Below are 23,270 nucleotides of genomic sequence, written 5' to 3' on the forward strand. Positions count from 1 at the left end.
AAATATCCTCATCAGGTTTCAAAAACAACCACATTTAGGGTTTAAAGTCAACAAATGCATTTGCAACTCATTTTAGCTTCATAATGTGGCGCAACCGAGTGAGGCAGGACATGCAATGAGAAAGCATGTAGGACGGGACTTGATTTTATGGATTGGCAATTGATTGGATCATGAAAATTGAGTAAAGAGGGTTTTAAAAACTAAAACATACCTACAATAGAGCAACTATTAATTTACGTGCATGCACACTAACAAAGAGACGCCTTACCTTGACCATCATGTTTCTGTCCTCTAGTCTTAACTCTTGTTGGCCCGGTTTTTTTCCTCATAGAAATCTTGAGCCCAAATGCTCAGCAAACCAAAATACAACAGAGACCAGCTCAACGTCTGAGCCATAACTGCCACTCCTGCAAAATCATAATATATAAGTATATTATTAGAGATTTGAAAAGAACACATACAGATCACATTTCACCCCAAAATCAAGATTTTGCATGATTGTTTGTGTAATTTTCTTTACTTTAATACATTACAAAACCATTTATAATAATGCACATTTGAAAAAATGGAGGAAGTAATGCTTAAATGTCATGAATGCAATGCAAAAAAAAAATATTTTTTTTTTCTCATTTTCTTAATGCAAAACATCATCTTTTTCTGCAAGATCACATTCATTGCCCAAATCTAGAGACAAAAATAAGACATTATATTTTGCATGAAGCCAAATAAGCTTATTTTAAGGTCATTGATTGTATATATAAATTTGGCAAGTGGAAAATGTCCTCAAAATATTATACAGTATTTACAGAACATGAAAGTATTTGTTGCATTATTTTACTGTGATTTCCTTTAGCTTAATACATTACAAAACATTTATAATGTAAAAATAAGCTTATTTTAAGGCCATTGATTGTATATATAAATTGGACATGTGGAAAATGTCCTCAAAATATTGTATAATAATATAATAGCTTTCATTAGTATGAAAAAGGTGGGAAAAAATACATTGACTTTTTTTAAGTATTTACAGAACATGAAAGTATTTGTTGCATTTTTTTACTGTGATTTCCCACATTACAAAACATTTATAATAATGCAAATGTAAAAAATAAGCCTATTTTAAGGACATTGATTGTATATATAAATTTGGCAAGTAAAAAATGTCCTCAAAATGTTACACAATAACATAATTTTCATTAGTGTGAAAGAAAGTGGAAAAAATACATTGATTTTTTTTTAAAGTATTTACAGAACATGAAAGTATTTGTTGCATTATTTTATTGTGATTTTCCTTACTTTCATGCATAACAAAACATAATATAATAACTTTCATTAGTGTGAAAAAATTTGGAAAATGTGTGGAAAATGTGGAAAAAATACATTGAAATTAAAAAAAGTATTTACAGAACATGAAAGCATTTGTTGCATTATTTTACTGTGATTTCCCTTACTTTCATGCATAACAAAACATTTATAATAATGCAAATTTTAAAAAATGCTTAAATGGCATGAAAATAATGTCACATGCAATACAAAAGATATTTTTTCATGCAAAACACTTTTTTTAATTTTATTTGTGAATTAATGCATTTCTTCTCAAATATGAATCAATAAACCATTAACATGTCTAAGGGCACAGAGAAAAAAAAATTCACAACTGATATTATTTTTTTGCACAAACCTGCTTGGCATGGACTATACATTATGGTAGTGCATTACCTTCCCTATAGATTTTATTACCCAACTAAAATGCAAGCTTAAAGACAGCAATAAAAGAAACGCTCATATTTTTATTAGATGTTGAATAGTGACTCACCTTTGGCAGCAAAGCCTCTTGCCACAAGCGAGCAGCGCAGGTGTGCAGCTCAGCGTTCCTCAGGTGACGTGTGAGCGAGAGAAGCAGATTCTGAAGTGAAGTGCGCTTCTGCCTGAGTCAACAGAAGTAGACGGCGTCCTCAGGCTGTGTCTGCGACTGTCACGGCCCTTTTCCCACCCACTTTTAAGGGGAGGAGGACCCACCGACCTCTTTAGTAGTATTGTATATCTCCCCTCAAGACTGGAGAGAGAGTGAAGCGAAACGCGTAGTGCAATAAGCACTATAGATGTGTCTCATGTACTGTTTCCAATTATTTCTTTTTAGAAAAATCCACTCAAAAGCGATTTATGTGCTTGAATTGCACTTAAAATGTTTACAAAGTTTTTGGACAGTAAGATTTTTAATCTTTTTTAAAGTCTCTTCTGCTCACCAAGCCTGCATTTATTTGATTCAAAGTACAGCAAAAACTGTAAAATTTTGAAATATTTTTACTATTTTAAATAACTGTTTTTATTTGAATATATTTTAAAATGTAATTTTTAAATAGTAAAAATATTTCAAAATTTTACTGTTTTTGCTGTGCTTTGGATTAAATAAATACATGCTTGGCGAGCAGAAAATACTTTTTTTTTTAAAAACATTTAAAAGCTTTTGACTGGTAGTATATATTGCTTATTCCACTGCTTTTTAGCGCTTTTTTGGCTGAATAAATGTGATTGTTTTCACAATTAACAGATTTATGCTGATTCTAAGCAAATTATATTTAGTGCATTTTGAAAATATGATAACTGAAATAAAATCAAATATGCAAATTGTTAATAAACTATGCCATGAAATCTTAACTGTTTAATTTAACTGACAAATATCATCACATTAAGTTTTTTAGTTAATGGTAAAACTGTGTAATCCAAACAGATGGCAATTTTATGTGCATCTTAAATATGAGCTTAAATATTATATTCATTAGTTCATTAGTTCATAGAATTAATGCACATCCAAATCACTGTTTTTTATGAAACTCAAATGCTGAACTTCAGACACAAAGCTGCAGTATGATTTCAGAAGACTTCAGAAGTCTAAATATGGATTACTTTTATGATTTTGTGCTGCTTTTGGATCCAAATAGTTCATCATGAACTGCCATTGTGAAGTGAATTTGAAAAGATATGTGGATGTACAGACACTGACAGAACTATTCTGCTGATCTACTACTACTGGGCTTTTATGCCACAAGACAGAGTTAAGATATACGAGACCGGGCAAACAAAGGGGAATATGGGTGGAGTTAGTTTTACAAGTCTTTAGTCTTTCTTCAGACATTCCACAGGATGCTACGGTGGTTGTCATGGTGATCAGAGGGCCTGACCTCATCTAGTCTTTTCTTTAGCATTGTCTCGTCCCTCTGTCCTGGTCATCAGGGTGTTGTACGGGCCTAAAATACGACCACAATGTGAAGCGAGATCGTCCCTGCAGTTCTGAAAGAAATACTAAGGTGTTTCCACAAAAATCTGGTATATACACTACCGTTCAAAAGTTTGAGTCTAGTTTAAGTCTGTTTTGTTCACCAAGGCTGCATTTATTTGATTAAAAATACAGTGAAAATAGTAATATTGTGATATATTATTACAATTTAAAATTGCTGTTTTAAATGTGAATATATTTTAAAATAGAATTTATTTCTGCGATGCAAAGCTGAATTTTCAGTATCATTACTCCAGATTTCAGTATCACATGATCCTTCAGAAATCATTCTAATATGCTGATTTGCTGCTTAAGAAACACAACCAAGTTAAAAAGAACAACATTTTTTTTGCAGTTGAATGTTTTGTAGCATTATAAATGTCTTGACTGCCACTTTTGATGAAGCATTGAAAGTATTTCTTTCAAAAAAAAAAAAGAAAAAATGCATGGCTTCAAGCACTATTTGATTAAAGACTAACAAATTAGAAACAGATGTTCACTAAATAGTCACATGTACTATTAATAATAATGAGAATATACTAAAGTAGCAGAATGGCAACAAAACAGAAAAGAGGAATGTTTTCACAGTTTCTATATTTGGGGCATTTTTAGCACTTTTGGTGGCATTTCACCCCCCGAGTCCTGGTTAGTTTCTGACCCGGGTGTGAGCGTATGCGACCTGTGACCCAAATGCAAGTATGGTACAAGTGTTTGCATGTCCAGAAGCTGAGGCTCTTTTCTTCAGCTGTGCTGTGGGTCACAGGGATTTCAGTTTCAGACTCCGCAGGCTATGACTGACACTCTGGAATGCTTTGTTTCTGCAACAGCATATTTTACCCTCTCAGTACCACCTATAAACCAATAACTAAGGATTATGGTACCAGAAAATGAATGTATAAGAAATCAGAAATAAAATCTCTTTATTAAATGATTAAATGGAGAGCAGAAACTTCTTTCTTCTCAGATGTTCTCCTATGAAAAGACATTTTTACATTTTTAATCTTTAGAAATATTCTTTAAATTTAGTCAGTATTCCATCATGTCATATTCATTCATTTTAATCAGTTTTACTTGACTGGTGTCTGTTTTTAGTCAAAGTAAATAACATATTCCCAGCTAACAATGAACATTCTTAGAATTTTGGCAAGATTCTCTCAAAGATTTGAACAACGTTCTTCCAGTAACATTAATAGAATGTTCATTCAAAGTTGTTTGGTCTTTAAAGGAGTTGTTCACTTCCAGAACAAAAATTTACAGATAATTTACTCACCTCTTTGTCATCATTTCTTTCTTCAGTTATAAAGACGTTATGTTTCTTGAGAAAAACATTCCAGAATTTTTCTCCATATAGTGGACTTCAAATGGTGCCCCCAAGTTTGAACTTTTAAAATTCAGTTTCAATGCAGCTTTAAAAGGCTCTAAACAATCCCAGCCAAGGATGAAGGGTCTTATCTAGGAAAACGATCTGTCGTTTTCGAACCAAATTGACAATTTATATACTTTTTAACCTCAAATGCCCAGCTTGTCTGTTCTTTGCAACGCCCTTGCTTAGTCTGTAATCCAGGTCAATACAGTTAGGGTATGTTGAAAAACTCCCATCTCATTTTCTCCTCCAACTTCAAAATCATCGCTGTTTTACCTTTTGTAAAGGGCGTTTGATCTTCTTTGCATGTTCGCTTTGTAAACACTGGGTCATTACTTCTGCAGCGATGTAGGACAATTTTGAGGTTGGAGAGGAAAACGAGACGGGAGATTTTTTTTCGACATACCCTAACTGTATCGACCCAGAATACACAGACTACATATGCGCTTCACAGAAAATAGATAGTTTCGCCAGATTAGACCCTTCTTCCTCGGCTGGGATCATTTAGAGCCATTTGAAGCTGCATTTAACTGCATTTTGGAAGTTCAAACTTGAAGGCACCATTGAAGTCCATTATATGGAGATAATTCCTTAAATGTTTTCCTCAAAAACATTATTTTTTATTGACTAAAGAAAGAAAGACATGAACATCTTCGATGACAAGGGAGTGAGTAAATTATCTGTAAATGTTTGTTCTGGAAGTGAACTTCTCCTTTAATAATGTTCTCAGGTCGGCTCCAATAGCCTCGTGGTTAGCGTGCTGACATATAGCGCTGTTGTGCTGCAGGTGTCCCGAGTTCAAATGCTGTCAGAATAAAGTCTTAATTCTGAAAAAATAAAGTAAAAATTGCGAGTCATAAGCTCACAATTTTAAGAAATAAAGTTGCAATTCTGAGAAATTTACTTTTTTTCTCAGAATTGCTTATATCTCCCAATTCTGACTTTATAACTCACAATTGCAAGTTTATATCATGCAATTTTAAGAAAAGACTTTATTTCCAGCAATTCTGAGTTTATATCTCGCAATTCTGACTTTATAGCTAGCAATTGAAAGTTTATGTCTCACATTTCTGAGAAACAAAGTCAGTATTGTATGTTTATATCACGCAGTTCTAAGAAGAAAAATCAAAATTGTGAGATAAAATGTCACAATAACATTTTTTTATTTTTTATTTAGTGGCGGAAACAGGCTTGCAAGTTTATGTCTCGCAAATCTGACTTCATTTCTCAGCTTCCATACACAAGTGGACTTTAAGTGATCTGATTATTTTAATAATCATATTCATCCTAGATTTTTCTTCCTAAAAACATTCCATATATTTATAATTATAATAAAAAGAATAATTGTTGTCAAATATTTCAACTCATCTATCATTGAGGGAAAAGAATGTTTGGAATTTTCACAAAATAATTCCAAACAAGCAAACCTGTCATCAGTTTAATGAAATGTTTTACATTTACTAATAAAACCTTTTTCTCAAATGTAAGGTCAAACAATTTTCTAATCTTAATGGGATTGAGGCAATCCTAAAGGTGCAGCTCAGCAACAAATTATGCACTTCTCTCAGAAGAATGACTAAATCAAGTAAAGGCATGCAGCAGCACTCAGTAACTGCTCTGCTCTTTCCATTGTCTAAAATCCCAGCTGTGGTAGGAATGAACAGCGACACTGGAATGGTGTTTCTGTAATAATAAGCATCAAAGGTGAGGAAACGACCCAGCGATTGGTCAGGTGAGAGTCTGGGCGAAAGTGCAGCTGCTGGGGCGTGGCTTCAGCTGTGGGCGGAGCCAGAAGACATTTGTGGTGGGAGTTTACCAGACTCCAGAGATACAAGTTCAGGCAGCTGTCATTTTGAGAGGTGGTCTGGTGTCATCACGTTTCAGTTTGCAATTCAAGCTCCATTATCCACGTATTTTTCAACACAGAAGCAAGCTATTTACTGTGAATGTGCGAGACGTCAGATTCATTAGCTGCTATAGATTAAATAAATGGAATAACTGCACTATGTGTTTATGATTATGAGAAGATACTAAAATAATATAATAAAAAGTACCAAGCAGCATAACGGATGTTTTTATACAGCTAACATAACCGGAAGCAGCTGACACCGGAAGCCTCGCACATTCCAGCTACGTTCACGTTATGTCAGAAATGGAATTACTATAATTATGAGTTTCCAACTAGTAAAAAGTGGCACATCTTTGTCAGACTCATAATTACAAGTTGGAAACTCGGAAATAGTGGCAGCTTGAACAATTAAAGGAGGAAACAAGGACAGAAATGGGAAGAAGTCTTGCTCTCCAAAGCTGCATTTATTTAATCAAAAAATACAGTAATGTTGTGAAATATTATTACAACTTAAAATTAATGTTTTATATTTAAATATTCTAAAATGTAATTTATTCCTGTGATGCAAAGCTGAATTTTCTCACTGTCTTCAGTGTCACATGATCCTTCACAAATCATCCTAATATGCTGATGCTCAATAAAATTTCCAGATCTAAAACTTAAATACAATAACATTTTAATTAAAAAAAAAAAAAAACATCATGAAGGAGAGCCAGTGACTATGTAAGTTGCCAATGAAAAAAAGGTTATTGTGTTTGTATCTCACAATTGACTTTTTTCTCAGAATTGTGATATAAACTTGCAGTTCCGAGAAAAAAAAAGTTACAATTTTGTGATATAAACTCTTTATATCTCACAATTCTGACCTTTTTTCTCAGAATTGTGATATAAATTCGCAATTCTAAGAAAAAAGTCAGAATTGTATGTTTATATCATGCAATTCTGACCTTTTTTCTCAGAAATGTGACATAAACTCACAATTCTGAGAAAAAAGTCATAATTGTGAAATATAAACTCTCAGTTCTGAGAAAAAAAGTCAGAATTGCGAGTTTATAACATGTAATTCTGACTTAACTTCTTAGGATTGCCAGTTTATATATTGCAATTCTGACTTTTTTTTCAGAATTGTGATATAAACTTGCAATTCTGAGAAAAAAGTCAGAATTGCAAGTTTATATTGCACAATTCTGACTTTATAGCTAGCAATTGAAAGTTTATGTCTCACATTTCTGAGAAGTCAGTATTGTATGTTTATATCACGCAGTTCTAAGAAGAAAAATCAAAATTGTGAGATAAAATGTCACAATAACATTTTTTTATTTTTTATTTAGTGGCGGAAACAGGCTTGCAAGTTTATGTCTCGCAAATCTGACTTCATTTCTCAGCTTCCATACACAAGTGGACTTTAAGTGATCTGATTATTTTAATAATCATATTCATCCTAGATTTTTCTTCCTAAAAACATTCCATATATTTATAATTATAATAAAAAGAATAATTGTTGTCAAATATTTCAACTCATCTATCATTGAGGGAAAAGAATGTTTGGAATTTTCACAAAATAATTCCAAACAAGAAAACCTGTCATCAGTTTAATGAAATGTATCGCAATTCTGACTTTATAACTCGCAATTGTGCGTTTACCGGTATATCTCAAAAAAGTCATAATTGCGAGATGTAAACTCGCAATTCAGTTGCGAGAAAGTCAGTTCGCATAAAGGGCATCGCAGCACCATTTGGCAATACTTTGCCATCAGACAATCATTTCTTTTGATTCTGGACTAAAATGTGACCTGGACACAGCTACCAGCTTAAAACGACTTGGTTTGCTGTTCTGCAAAACCAACCATCAGACCAATTAGGATTTGCCATACAATTAATGCTCTTGCATTCACAGGTGGAGAAACATAAACAATTACAACAAACTTTTCATTTTGTTTTTATTTATACTCGAAACGCTTTACATATCATCTAAAATAAATGATCTTAACAGTCAAGTCCTTTCTACATCAGTGTGTTTGCAAAGAATCACAACATAGAAAAAACAAAAGAGGTCACAGAAACAGTCATTCACACCATTCCAGTGATTCCCATATAAGGCAATTCCCATATTCGCAGCACTTCTGAGGAAAAAGATTGTCATGGCAATGGGGCGATGAACCGCTGACCAGGTCAAATGCAATCAAAGGGCAGGTGCACTGGTCAGTTATGGCACGGACGCAAACTTGCCTCAACTCGATGAGATGCATGAAATGGTTACACAGACAACGGCGACGTGCAGTTACGAGAACACAAAGGAATCCAGCATTTTGACCGCAACCTCACAGTCATTAAAAACTCACACAGATGATATAAGGACTAACATACCTAACCTTAAAGGTTAAAGATCTGAGCTAGTTCTCGGGTTCACACCCTAGAAGGACCATCGTTTCTGAAGAAGAAAAGGCTCTGCTACATGACTACATATCGTTGATTTAGGACTAAAATATTTAATCAGTAAATGCAATGAAAACATCTTTAACTAGTTAACTCAAGACTAACATGCTATCAGGTGCGAACATCTATAAATCCATCCAGATGTTCTATTCTATAAAACATTTATACAGATGCAGACCAGATGACCACTATACAATTACACTAACTACCTGTTATTTGCCCACAAATTAGTTCAAGAATGACACTAAAATTACTACACTAAAAATTACAAAGATTAGCAAAATACTGTCATTTTATGCCATATGTTCATTTGTAAATGCAGAAGACATGCTGTTGTTACCTGGACAGAAACACAGTTCATTCTGTTATACCAATGCATGAAGGAATACATGGTGAACTAATGCATGACCTAAAGTGCTGGAAGGAACTGGAACTAGAACTGGAAGATGAGCATTGCATTTCTAATTGCTATATGGCTTGAGAGCTTTTACTAACACAGTTGAATGGTTTTATCTTCTCAGGAACGAGGCTACATACAGAACAGTCCAATTTATTGCATATACAAATGAGCATTAGATAGAGCTGTCACGATGATTCAGTTCTGACTGGTCATACAAATAGTGGTGATTTGTCAATTCAATCTGTTTTTTAAATGCCTGGAATAATGCAAATGCATTTCTTTCTTTTGAAGAACACAAAAGAAGATATTTTGAAGAACGACGCAGTCCAAACACCACTGGAGCCTATTCATTTTCATTGTATGGACAAAAAAAACCAAAAGGGTGAGTAAATAATGGCAGACTTTTATTGTATTTCTTTTAGTTAATTACAAGGTTTCTGCAGGTCTTCCACAAATTAAATCTTTAAAAAGGTCTTAAATCTGAACAGAAAGTCTTAAAATTATGGCAACAAATGTTGCATGTTGCACAGTTTTCCAGTGCAAATATCTAAACATTCTTAAATCTGTACATATAAAGTCTTGTCAAGCGAGTTCATACTTAAAACATGAACAAATATGTCAATGTGGAATGAAAACTTGTTTTCCCTTTAAATTACAAAAGTTTGGGAACAGTAAGATTTTTAATGGGTTTTTTTAAGTCTCTTATGCTCATCAAAGTTCCATTCATTTGATTAAAAATACAGAAAAAATAGTAATATTGTTTTCTATTTGAATATACTTTAAAATAGAATTTATTCCTGTGATGCAAAGCTGAATTTTCACCATCATTACTCCAGTCTTCATTGTCACATGGTCCTTCAGAAATCATTCTAATATGCTGATTTATTATCAATGTTAGAAACATTGTGCTGCTTAATATTTTTTGGAACCTCTTATACTTTTTTCAGGACTCTTTGATGAATAAAACATTAAAAAGAACAGCATTTATTCAAAACAGAAATCTTAATAAGTGTAAGTCTTTACTATCATTTTTTATCAACAACACATCCTTGCTGAATAAAAGTATTAATTTCTTTCAAAGAATGAAAGAAAGAAAAAATATACTGACCCCAAACTTTAAACGATAGTGTTTTTTGTTGCAAAAGATTTCTATTCTAAATAATTGCTATTCTTTTTAACATTTTATTCATCAGAAAATCCTTAAAAAAGTATCACAGATATTAAACTGCTTCCAACATTAATAATAAATCAGCATATTAGAATGATTTATAAAGGATCATGTGACACTGAAGACTAGAGTAATGATGCTGAAAATTCAGATTTGGACCACAGGAATAAATTACATTTTAAAGTATATTAAAATAGAAAACCTCTATTTTTGATTGCAATAATATTTCACAATATTACAGTTTTTTTCTGTATTTTTAATTAAATAAAAACAGCCTTGATTTAATCATTTAAAACATTACAAATCGTACTGATCCCAAACGGCAGTATATGTTGATTTTTCTAAGCCCACTGGCAGATGCTTGTTTGTTTTAATCATAAACTCACTTAATTGTAATCAATTTATTATAAAACAAGACATTTTGTCATTTTGCTTCATTGTATCTTGATTTAAGAATCTTTAAAGAGTAGTATTGGGAGTTATATTTTCAAACTTTGAAGTGTTGCTAATACAAGACATTTGCATTCCGAGACCATATTGATATATTGTGTTCCATTTAAATTATTCCTTAAATTTTCTTTACTTGGTCTTAAAGAGGTCATCGGATGCCCATTGAGTTGATATGATTCTTTAGGGTCTTAATGAAAAGTCTATAACATGCTTTGGTTAAAATTTCTCAATGGTAGTGTAAAAAAACACCTTTTTACCTTGCTAAAATCAGCTCTGCATAAATCATCCTGTTCTGGTCGATGTTGCTTTAAATGTTAATGAGCCCTGCAGCTCACTGAAGGCGGGTCTAAGGCAAGACGGCCTTGTCAATCAACTGTCGTGGGAGCTGCCTTTGTCAGTGTGTTGTCACACAGACAAGACGCTGAGAATGGCTTGATTTGAAAAAGGGGAAATTATTTTTACAGATTAAATAAAAAACCACTGGGTGGATTTTTATCATTATAGGGTGGTTGTGTACACACTGCCAACACACATTAATGTTCAAACAACACGTAAAAGTGAACTTTGCATCCGATGACCCCTTTAAAAGACATTGTATATAAAACCTGCAGAAACCATGAATTATCTGATAACCATCATATGATATAATCATCTTGGTTGGAGAGAGACAAAAAAGTTTTTAGTTTTAAGATATAAAATTTCAAAACCTTCTGAATTTGCAAATGAGTTAAAAAAATCTCTTAGTTGAAAGGCAATTTTTTACTTAAATTTAAAGCTCACAATAATCAGATTTTAATTAATCATAATCAGGTGATTTTCTAGTAATGATGACAGAGCCTGAAAAAATGCTCATTTTTATTTAAAAATCACAGTTTATCCAAAACAATCTATTTGCAAACTATCAAACTCACCTTTCCCCTCCTGAAATACTTTAAACTGCCCCCTACTGGCGGAAGACATTCTCTTAAGAAAAATCTCATTTCATTCTTGCCTTCTGGTTCACTATATACAACCACTCCATGAGCCATGATGCGATGAGCCAGCTCAGCTGTCAGATGAGAAAGTGAATGGTAGAAACACGCATGGAATGGGATGGATGGCTCAGATGACCATGTGGCGAAGTTTGCAGTTTAACTCCTTCTCCCTTTCAAGCAGTTCACTGCTGTGCTTTTTAAATGCCTCAAACTCCTAAAAATGTGATATGTAAAAACATTGATATGCCACTATGACCAGCATGTCCAATATTCATACTGGTTTTCTTTTAACAGACCTTTTTCAACTCATTGCAGGTGTCCTCTGCCCTCTCTAAGGCGTCCTGTAGTTCCTTCACTCTTAATTCACTGTTCACAGCTGCTGCTTCCTTTTCAAACCTGAATGAGAAAGACAATCTAAGCAAATAATGCATTATTTTATGGACAATGATCATTTCATGCGTGGGTGGAAACTCAGTCCTGAAGTGTATTGGTTTATTGCAAATGAATAGATCATTCACATTTACCCTATATATTATGTTCTTTCTACCTTTATATCTTATGGAGACATACTTTCTTGAGCCTGACAGTGCCTTTAATAAACATAGCATGTGTTATTCATACAAAAAGTGTAGTGTTTATGCATACCTGTTCTCTGCGTCTAGTCTGCCGTTCTCAGCTTCCTGTCTTTTCCGCTCCAGCTCTTGAATTTCAGCTTGCTTGTCCTGTAAAACATGGCAGTGGAATCAATACAGCTCCATCTGAAAACAAACCGTAATGGAACTGATAATTATACATTCTCTTTTTCGCAGACGTGTCTTGGTTTTTGTGTTGAAGTCCAGGTTTTGGCTTTGTTTTGCTACTGGTTTCATTCTTGCTGGAAGTTATGAATGGAAAGTAATTTGACCAATTGCATACAAACATTGTACATAATCGACCAGTCGTAGCATGCAAGAAGCTGCAATCTATAGAGAACGGTCAAAGTTGCAATGCAAATTCATATACGTATAATGTATGAGGACTGTAGAGAGCATATCAATAGGCAAACAAAGCCAAAACCTGGACATTTTAGGCAATTTAGAAATTCGGGCAAGGATATGTCTGTGAAATCTAAACATTTGTTTCATTGCTCACCAGTATAATTTTCCCACGCTGCATTGAGAGATCAATAAGCTCATCCTTTTCCTTAATGAGTTTCTCCAGTCTTTCTTGAGTGTCTGTCTCTCTCATTGATTCTTTTTCCTGAGTTTGTCTTAATTTGAGATCCAACTCTGTTGGAAGGAAATGTGAGAGGTGTTTAATAGTGTGCAAGTAACAACTGGATGACTACACAAATTTAAAGACATTTGTTCATGCTTAGCATTAGTCCACGTCTTCTCAACTAGTTTTGTTTCAGGACATTCACATAATTTTCATTACTTTAAATACAATAAACTCCAACTAAAATAACATTTTAAAAATACTTAAACTTTTTTGGAACATTTCTCATTTTCATTTAGTTTCATGCACTTATCTAAATATATCTAAAACCAAAACTGAAATAAAAACTATACAGACATTAAAAACTAAAACAAATAAACTACCAGTCGAATGTTTTAGGACAGTAAGATTTTTTTTTATGTTTTTTAAAGAAGTCTCTTCTGCTGACCAAGCCTGCATTTATTTGATCCAAAGTACGGCAAAAAAAGTAAAATTGTAAAATATTTTTACTATTTAAAATATATATTTTAAAATGTAATATATTCCTGTGATTTCAAAGCTGAATTTTTAGCATCATTACTCCAGTCACATGGTCCTTCTGAAATCATTCTGATATTTTGATTTGGTGCTCAAAAACATTTACTATTATTATTATTATTATTATTATTATTATTATTATTATTTATATATTATTATTATGTTTAAAAAAAAACAGCTGAGTAGAATTTTTTTCATCGTTTCTTTGTTGAATAGAAAGAGCAGAAGAACAGCATTTATCTAAAATAGACATCTTTATCAGATGTCTTTATCATCACTTTTGTAAATAAAAGTATTAATTTCTATCATTCATCAATGTACTCAACTGTTTTAAATATTGATAATAATAATAATAATAATAATAAATGTTTCTTAAACAGCAAATCAGCATATTATAATGTTTTCTGAAGGATCAAGTGAAAACTGGAGTAATGATGCTGAAAATTCAGCTTTGATCGCAGGAATAAATTACATTTTCAAATATATTCAAATAGAAAGCGGTTATTTTAAATAGATAAATATTTCACAATTTTACTGCTTTTGCTCTGTTTTTGGATCAAATAAACGCAGGCTTGGTGAGCAAAAGAGTTCTTTAAAAACAATAAAAATCTTACTGTCCAAAAACTTTTGACTAGTAGTGTAAATTAGCAAAAACACACGACTAAAACTTAAACTAAAATGAGAACGGAATAAGTAACAAATTAAAAAAATAAAAAAACTATAATAATATCTCAACAATACTACAATAACTCTGAACCTAAAACGTATTGCAGTACCAAATTGTGTACTGCAATATCAAAACTGTTTAGCATACAAAAGTGAACAAAAATGTCCTTAAAAATAAACATTAAAATACATTTATAGTTCAATTTAAACCAAAACCCTCTATAGTTTATTTATTGTACAATGTTTGATGCTATCAAAAAATATTTCTCTTTTCTCTCATAATGTTTTCTTTTTGATAAGAAGCAGATATGCACAATTACTTTGCTATGTGAACTTATACTATGCTTGTGCATTTTAAATATTTGCATTTATTGTTTGTTTGTTTTTTTCAATCAGAACAGACCTGCAGCAGTTGAGAACCACCTTTTAAAAATGCCATTGAAATGTTATTTCAAGAATAGTTTGTTATTATAGTTTGGTTTTGGTAAAATATTAAATATATACCTGCACACATCTCTACAGCATTCTTCAATTGTTTTTGAGTGTCGCTCAATTCATTCTTCAAAGACGCCTCTTTGATCTGATGGAGGTTGATCAGTTCTTTTAGTTTAATCTGGAAACCTGTTGTTTTCTCCCTGTAGGGATCATAAAGATTAATGGCAAATGTACTTGAAGTATTTTACTTATTTCACTGAATTATATCAAGTACACAGTGAACGTCCACCTTTTCAGTTCTGGAACTATTTTTCCCCATTCATTTTCTCCATATGCATTTTTAAAAATGAATCCGTTCTCTCTTCAGTCTTATGAATATCTGTGTTAGTGTATATTTATAATTAAGCATATTTAAATGATGTTATCATCAAAAATGTATATCTCTATGGAGACCAATGAGGTTTTAACTTCCAGAACAGACTGTAACCGAGAACTGTTCCTTACTGATACTCTGTTTCTAGTATCTTGTGTTGCTCTGCCAATTCCTTGAGCTCTTGAGTCAGTTTGAGGATGGTCTTCTCTTTTTCTTGCACTTGCTGACTGAAAAGCGTTTCGTTTTCCTTCCTGAGTCTCTCGTTCTCTTGCTCCAGCTTTGCATTCTGGCTCTTGTACTCGTTCTTGAAGTTGATCAGCTCTCTGTGGTTGGAGGCCAGGTGCATGAATCTCTGCTCCAGCAGTTCGGATTTCTTCCTCTCGTTCTCCAGCTCCAGCTGCACATTGGCTCTCAGGTTCTCCAGCTCTGCATTGATCTTCTCCAGAGCCTGACAGCGCAGAAGCATCTCGTCTGCTCTCTGCTTCAGGATGCAGATGAGAGTGGACTGCTCGTCGATTCTTGATCGCAGCACTTCTGCCTCTGTTCTTTCTTCCTGGGAGAGACTTCTGAGCTTTTCCAGGGCTTGGTGCACATCGTCCATATCCTTATAGGAAAGATTAAGACCCAGGGTTAACTGAAATGCTACTTTGAGAGATGCATGAGATGCACAGTTGTCTCTAGATGGGTTTTTAATGCCTAATACTGAAATTTAGGGAACAAAAAAACTGTCCAATAGCTGATACAATTGCCAGTATGACACAATTTAAGGAATAGTTCACCCAAAAATGAAATTTTGCTGAAAATTTACTCATCCAAGATTCATCCGAGATGCATCAGGTCAGAACAGATCTGGAGGAATTTAGCATTACATCACTTGCTTTGCTTGTTAACAGTGCTTGATCTGTGCATATTTCTCACCTGATTCAGACAAGACAACTTTTTCCACTAGAGGAAGCAATATTATGGATAGAGGACTCTCTATCCACTATTTTAGCTGTAAGCACCAGTTTGAAGTTAAAAATGTTTTAATGGTGTATTTGTTTCAGAGAAACATGCACATGATCATTTCACAAGATGTTAACTGATGGCCTGGAGTGGTGTGAATTACTTGTGGATTATTGTGCTGTTTTTATCAGCTCTCATTCTGACGGCACCCATTCACTCCAGAGGATCTGCTGGTGAGCAAGTGATGTAATGCTGCATTTCCCCAAACTCATCTACATCTTAGATGTCCTGAGGGTGAGTACATTTTCAGCCAATTTTCATCTTTGGGTGACCTATTTCTTAAACTAGTCTAACACATGCAATGTGTGCAAAATTGCTGAATTTAAATGACATTAAATAACACTTTTTATTACAATATTTACATAAAATTCACTCAAAAATATTTGAAAATCATTTAGAAAATATTTGAATATCTGCGCACTGATAAAGCTGTTGGCAGAACTACTCAAAATGGCCAAATATGTGACTCTGGACCACAAATCCAGTCTTAAGTAGCACGGGTATATTTGTAGCAAAAGACAAAAATACATTGTATGGTTCAAAATTATTGATTTTCCTTTTATGCCAAAAATCATTAGGATATTAAGGAAAGATCATGTTCCATGAAGATATTTTGTAAATGTCCTACTGTAAATATATCAAGACTTAATTTTTGATTAGCAATATGCATTGCTAAGAACTTAATTTGGACAACTTTAAAGGTGATTTTCTCAATATTTTATTTTATTTTTTTGCACCCTCAGATTCCAGATTTTCAAATATTGTCCTATCCTAACAAACCATACATCAATATAAAGCTTATTCATTCAGCTTTCAGATGATGTATAAATCTCAATTTAAAAAAAAATTGACCCTTATGACTGGTTTTGTGGTCCAGGGTCACATATGATGACATATAAGTCTATCACTCTAATTAAACAAGTCTACACACTTTAATTAAAAAAAAAATCATCAAACGTGCTGTCATTTACAGTACAACTGAAAAGCCAGCTATAGTAAAATAAATAATAATTTGTCTCAAAGTCTTAAATTACAATATTTTTTTCTAAATCCTCCAAACAAAAACTTTAATGTCATCATATTACTTGAATAGCTTTTAGGTAAACTACACAGTGGCAAATGCTTCCCTATGTAATAAAAATATCCAAGTATTCACATGGATTTTTAATTAAAAGCCCTTATTAAGCCCTTACTACATTTTATACAGTGTACAGCCTAATATACTTACATTTTAAAAGAGAAACTTGAATAAACATAAAACATAACCTTAGTGTATTTTTAGGGATGCACCAACACTACTTGTAACTTGTCATCTCTTTTTAATGGAGTACAAATCAGTTGCAGGAGTAGCTGCAGATTTATTTTGTTTTGTTTTCATTTTTTATGGATGTATTTTCAGGTAAAATTAGGCAAAAAGGAAAATAGGGCTTTGGCTCCACCTTTCTGCCACTCCAGCAGGAAATGGGACTGTACCATTTCAGTCAGAAGGGAGGGTCACATCATTTTGCAATAATTTTGATGTTTCACCTGTATATTAGTTTAGTTATAAATATGTATGCTCATTTAAAAAATTATTGGTGGTATCATTCAGAGGTTTGTCTTTGTTTAGGTTTCATTACTAAATGTTATTTTTAATACTCACCTTCCACGCTTTTGGCAGAGTCAGGTATTTATCCTGTTTATGATTTTTAAAATTATTTTTTAATAATATTATTTTTTGATTTAGTAACTGCTCATCAGTGATAGGGCCTCTATTTAATTTTAGAGGCATTACAATCATATCTTTTTGCCAGTTCTCAAGAATTTACTTATTTTCTCAAGGTTATTTATTTATTTTTTGCAAAACTCTTTTCATCCACACTTTAAAAAAAAAAAAAAAAAAAAAAACAGGTAAAAAATACAATTCCCTTCTTTTCTGAACTACTTGTGACCTCAGCTCACCTGGTCTGCTCCATTACACAAGTAACCGCAGTAAAACCACACTGAATACACAAGGCAAGCAAGGAAGAGTCTAGTATACTCTAATGGCAGATTTGATCTGTGATCAGTGTTTTCAGAACTAGGGTATTTTTGTAAGTTACACTTTTTGCTTGCATTATGCAATTTCAGCCCATTGTGACAACTTACCCCATTCCTTGTGACAGTGTGACGCCACTGAGGCATGTTATGACAAACTCGATGCGTGTTATATCAACTGTATTGTTTATTTTTATTTCTTAAACAGTACCAGTGGAAATGTTGAAGGTGTGTTTCAACGATACTGAATTGGGAGGAAGTAACATAAATTAATTAAAAATATTAAATGGGGTAAAAATGTGACAACAAGCCCCGGTTTGTTTACCCTACTGGGAGATTAACGTTGTTGGTTTTAAAACTCACAAACTGCAAGTAACATATAACGCTTTAGATATTATAAAACAAAACTTTTACTTAAATCGAAAAATTATGCAAAATCTAAGTTCTAAAAATTAAATACTATTTATTAAATAATGCGCCACCAGTTGCTTTGTTATTGTTTGGATGAATTATGCATTAAAAACTACTATTTTTTTACAAGTGCAAAATCAAAACAGTCTGGTTGATCGATGCTGACAGGCAAACAGAGATCATGCGTGTCAGTTGCACAAATGGGCGTAAACAGTTTTGTATGAACATCACACGCTCTCCAACATACCTGTTTAGTGTCTTTGATCATCGTTTTGAGGTCTATTGGGATTTTCCGCGGAGATGTCATGTTGAATCTTGCAGGGCTGTGTTTTGCACAAACAATAAAATCGGGTTTCTTCACAAAGGCGCCTCGACCGCAATGAGCTGCAGTGATCCTACAGCTTGTGGCGATACAAAGTTTCCCCGGTTGCCCCTAGCAACAGCAAATTCAGTCGCGATTATTTTGCATATTTTTCCTCTTCGATAGACGACATTTGAAAATGCAATCCAGCATTTTATAAATCGACTAACATTTATGACACGCACTGTTAATCCAGATATTTCTCTTGTGTGTTTTCCCCCTTAGGTTAAACAGATTGGGATGAAAATGCAGGTGTAATGCTCGAAATCTACCACTAGGTGTCGCCACGACTCCTCTTTGGGTAATGAAGATACTGGCTCGAAGGTGGAGAATTGTTTTTACACATTTGCATTAGAAAAGTAAGAATAAAAAATTATTTTAGTTAGCATTAAGTTATAATCTACAGCTGTAGCTCTGTTCAAAAAAAAAAAAAAAAAAAATCAACAGAGTAGTTTTTACAGTCGGTCAGACTGAGAGGCTAGCCAAGATCTTCAAACCATCTTAGGCTGGTTTAAGATGTTTTATTCAGTGCGAGCTCTTTAATTATGAAGTAAGGATCACATTAAAGGTTCTGGACATAAATAGCTCACTTTAACACACATCAAATCTTTATGCAACTAGTTTTGGCCCAGAAAGATCACTTATTAGCTGAGCATGAGATCTTGAGTGACTCCTTATAGAAACTCACTGACCTTAAGTAACGCATTTAAAACCGTGTTTTGCATTATTTGACTCTGGCCTACTCAGCCTGTTGAAAACTTGCACTTGATATTGAGAATCAGAGAAGGTTGTGGGTTGCTATTAATAATGATTGAAAATATTAAGCCTTTTTTTTTTTTTGCTAATTGCAGTTATTATATATTGATATATGTATGTCGCCAATAGTGGCTGGTACATGTGTACTGGAACATAGTAGCTGGTTTCTAACTGGTTTAGGCTGGTCATTAACTGGTGAAAGCTGGTTATTACTGCTGACAATGATGTACACTTTGCTGACACAGTATTTCTCAAAACTGAGTACAAAAATCTTTGACTATTGACAAGGCTGTCATTATATTTTAAAAAATGACTCTAGGCTAAATGACTACTTCTCCTAATATTTCAGTCAGATACAAAGTTTAATCAAAACTTTGCCCAAAGTTACAGTCTGCAGTGCATTACTGATGAAGAGTATGGTAAGTTGGTTTTGATGTTGTTAAAACATAATGATTAACTTTTTAATAGTGCATTTTATTTGTATTTTTAAAACTTTAGTTTTTTACAGTGCATTCCATCGTTCAGTGTTAGTTTTTTTTTTTTTTAGATATGTTGATATGCCAACTACCCATATATGTATATATATTTATATGTATTTATATATATTTATATATATACATGGGATCAGTAAGATTTTTAATGTTTTTAATGTTTTCTGCACATCGAGGCTGAGTTTATTTGACTAAAAATACAGAAAAAACAGTAATATTGTGAAATACTATTGCAATTTAAAATAGTGGTTTTCTATTTTAATATACTTTAAAATAAAATTAATTCCTGTGATGCAAAGCTGAATTTTCAGAATCATTGCTCCAGTCTTCAGTGCCACATGATCCTTCAGAAATCATTCTAATATGCAGATTTATGATCACTGTTGGAAACAGTTGTGCTTTTTTTTTTCTTTTTTTTTTTGAACCTGTGATTCTTTTTTCAGGATTATTTAATGAATAAAATGTTAAAAAGAACAGCATGTATTTAAAATATAAATATTTTCTAACAATATACACTGCCGTTCAAAGTTTGGGGTCAGTAATTTTTTAACTTTCTATCTTTGTTTGAAAGAAATGAATACTTTAATTCAGCAAGGATGTGTTAAAGTGATAAAACGTGATAGTAAAGACCTATATTGTTTTTATATTTTGAATAAATGCTGTTTTTTAAAACTTTTCATTCATCAAAGTATCACAGGTTTCAAAAAAATATTAAGCAGCACAACTGTTTCCAACATTAATAATAAATCAGCATATTACAATGATTTCTGAAGGATCTTGTGACACTGAAGACTGGAGTAATGATGCTAAAAATTCAGCTTTGATCGCAGGAATAAATTACATTTTAAAGTATATTAGAATAGAAAACTGCTATTTTGCAAAATTAAAATGCAATAACATTTCATAATATTCATTTTTTCCTCCTGCATATTTAATCAAATAAATGGAACTTTGATGAGCATAAGACTTCTTTAAAAAAAAAAAAAACATTACAAATCTTACTGACTGCATATATTAGACCACAACTTGGTCAAAAAATCTCTTGCAGAATCAGGGAACATGCAAAGCAGCAACAGGTGTCTCAGTAAATAAATGCATTAAAAAGAATAATAATAATACATTATTTACTAGTATTATTTAATATAGCTATTTTATATAGCTATATTTTTATGAATTACAGCAATAACGCCAGTGATTTGTAAATATTTCACATACTGTGACTGTTGCACCATCCCCACATTAGTCAGTGAGCTCAACAGGTTCCTGGGAGCCAGTTAAGGATTTGCTCCTGTGGGTCGAGCCGAGGGGGGAGCGTCATGTGCACGCCCTTTTTCATCAGCCCGGGACAAGTGAGTAAGAGCCACTTCACTTGCATCTCAGTCCCAAGAGCTCCATCTGGCCGGCTTCATGAGGGGCTGGACACACCAGCCGGGACCGTGCGTCACGATGCACCTACAACTTCTCCTTATTATAACTTTATGCGTGCTTCATTGCAACTGTCAAGGTACGTTGCGACTTTTATTGTTAACTTGTTTCGTATCATATTTGCTTTGGATACGGTGGCCTTGTAGTGCGCATAATGGAATTTTCTAACAATAGACATAACGGGCAAGCGCTGCAGTGCACAATATCACAATTATTCTGGTTTAATTAACTTACATAACTGGGAAAAGTGCAATTAGATTCTCATTCTTTATTGAAAATTAAACAAGCGCTTATTTATAACGGTGCATTGTTATAATTGTATATTGAAGCGTACTAGAATAAAGGGATTTTCGCCTAAAATAAATTTAGGTCGTGCAAATAACACCTATGTGTTTAAAAAAATACTTTGAGGTAAATAGTAAAAACATTGTTGCTGTGGCGCACAAAGCCTCCCTCAGACAGATTTGAGGTTCTCCGAGAACTTTTGCATGGGCTTTGGCGTTGCTAGGTAACAGAGACGAGCATGTGACTTGAAGACAATCTCTAGCAGACCCCAAGCTGCTGGTACAAAGCAAATTCAACACGTTTCTGCGCTCTGAAAGACTTAACCAGTCTACTGTGGCGGGGAGGAAGAGTTTGAGACGCGCGTTTTGCTGCGTCGCAGTCGGTTGGTCACTTGACAGCAACAGGTTGCTCTGCTGCAAATGTGTGGTTGCATGGCTAGAGCTTCTCGAAATGTAATCTGCTTTCTTTTTGCCCAACCCTTAGTATGTAAGCTTCTTATGTGAATCAAGCAACTAATTACACCGCAGCTGCCGTTCAAGACGACCATTGCTGCTCATGAAACACTCTGTTAACCTAGTGAGGTTGTCTTTATTGAGATTTGGTCATTGCAGATTGTCTTTGTTCAGTTGCAAGCTTTGTTTATAGGGAGAATTGGGATAGATGCATTCAAAATAATGAGCATTGTGACCTTGAGGCGTCAAAATCACATCTTGTCACACAGTCTTTACTGCTATGTTTGCATCAGGTTTAAGTTTGTGGCCGTAGCCTTGATTGATCTCCTCAGAAATGCGAGCCAGGAATGAGTTCCTGTAATCCAGCTTTATTCAGCATGTGTTTTTGGAGGAAATGACCAAAAGGCTCTTGATGGAGGGGGGACAGGTTACTTTCTCTAATCCGCTGAGCTTCACTTCCTGTTGGTTCCTCAGGCTCAGTTTCAGACCTAAAGGTCAAAGGTCTTGCTTGCAGTTACTTGTTACCTTGTTTAGCATGATGCATTTTCTAGAAAAATCCTGAGCTGGCAGAATTTAAACAGTTTTGACACCTCAATTCGTGATGTTTATTAACCAACTTGTGAAAGCGTCCTGTGTAAATTAATATTTACAACCATCATGTTACTCATTGCTTGCAACTGTGATGATGCTGCTGATTCGTAACTTGTTTTTCATTTTTTTCCACTATCATTAGTCACATATTAGCCATCTTTGGATTGTAATGATTAAAAGGACACTTTCGCTCGGTGTCACATTCACCAGCGGCCTTTTTTATTATGAGCAGACAATACCGTGAAGATCAGCGAACAATGATATCTCATTCAGTAGGCTCAATAAGATGTGGATCAGTGAGGGGCCTCATGATCTGTAACAGGATTTCCATGCACGAAATCAAGGAAATCAG

General features: G+C 33.5%; 3 protein-coding genes across 3 annotated transcripts in view; 1 reads left to right on the forward strand and 2 right to left on the reverse strand.

Moving 5' to 3' along the window:
- Nucleotides 1-399, reverse strand: part of col28a2a (collagen, type XXVIII, alpha 2a) — a 34,342-nt gene extending 33,943 nt beyond the window's left edge. Inside the window, 2 exon segments of the mRNA XM_051119241.1 lie at nucleotides 269-320; nucleotides 322-399. Of these exon segments, the coding sequence (XP_050975198.1) occupies nucleotides 269-320; nucleotides 322-396 (127 nt within the window). The 5' untranslated portion in view covers nucleotides 397-399.
- A 10,232-nt stretch (nucleotides 400-10,631) lies between these two features.
- On the reverse strand, nucleotides 10,632-19,159 carry zgc:172182 (coiled-coil domain-containing protein 89). Its single transcript, XM_051118574.1, has 7 exons — nucleotides 18,805-19,159; nucleotides 15,257-15,729; nucleotides 14,822-14,952; nucleotides 13,049-13,185; nucleotides 12,563-12,639; nucleotides 12,214-12,313; nucleotides 10,632-12,131 (listed from the first exon to the last, which is right to left on the reverse strand). Exons 1-7 carry the CDS (start codon nucleotides 18,862-18,864, stop codon nucleotides 12,045-12,047), a joined length of 1,065 nt encoding a protein of 354 aa, XP_050974531.1. The 5' UTR covers nucleotides 18,865-19,159; the 3' UTR covers nucleotides 10,632-12,044.
- A 2,349-nt stretch (nucleotides 19,160-21,508) lies between these two features.
- Nucleotides 21,509-23,270, forward strand: part of lrp2a (low density lipoprotein receptor-related protein 2a) — a 128,505-nt gene continuing 126,743 nt past the window's right edge. The window contains 1 exon segment of the mRNA XM_051118431.1: nucleotides 21,509-21,669. Coding sequence (XP_050974388.1) covers nucleotides 21,573-21,669 — 97 coding nt within the window. The 5' untranslated portion in view covers nucleotides 21,509-21,572.

This window comes from Labeo rohita, chromosome 9, assembly GCF_022985175.1.
Source record: "Labeo rohita strain BAU-BD-2019 chromosome 9, IGBB_LRoh.1.0, whole genome shotgun sequence".
NCBI lineage: Eukaryota > Metazoa > Chordata > Actinopteri > Cypriniformes > Cyprinidae > Labeo > Labeo rohita.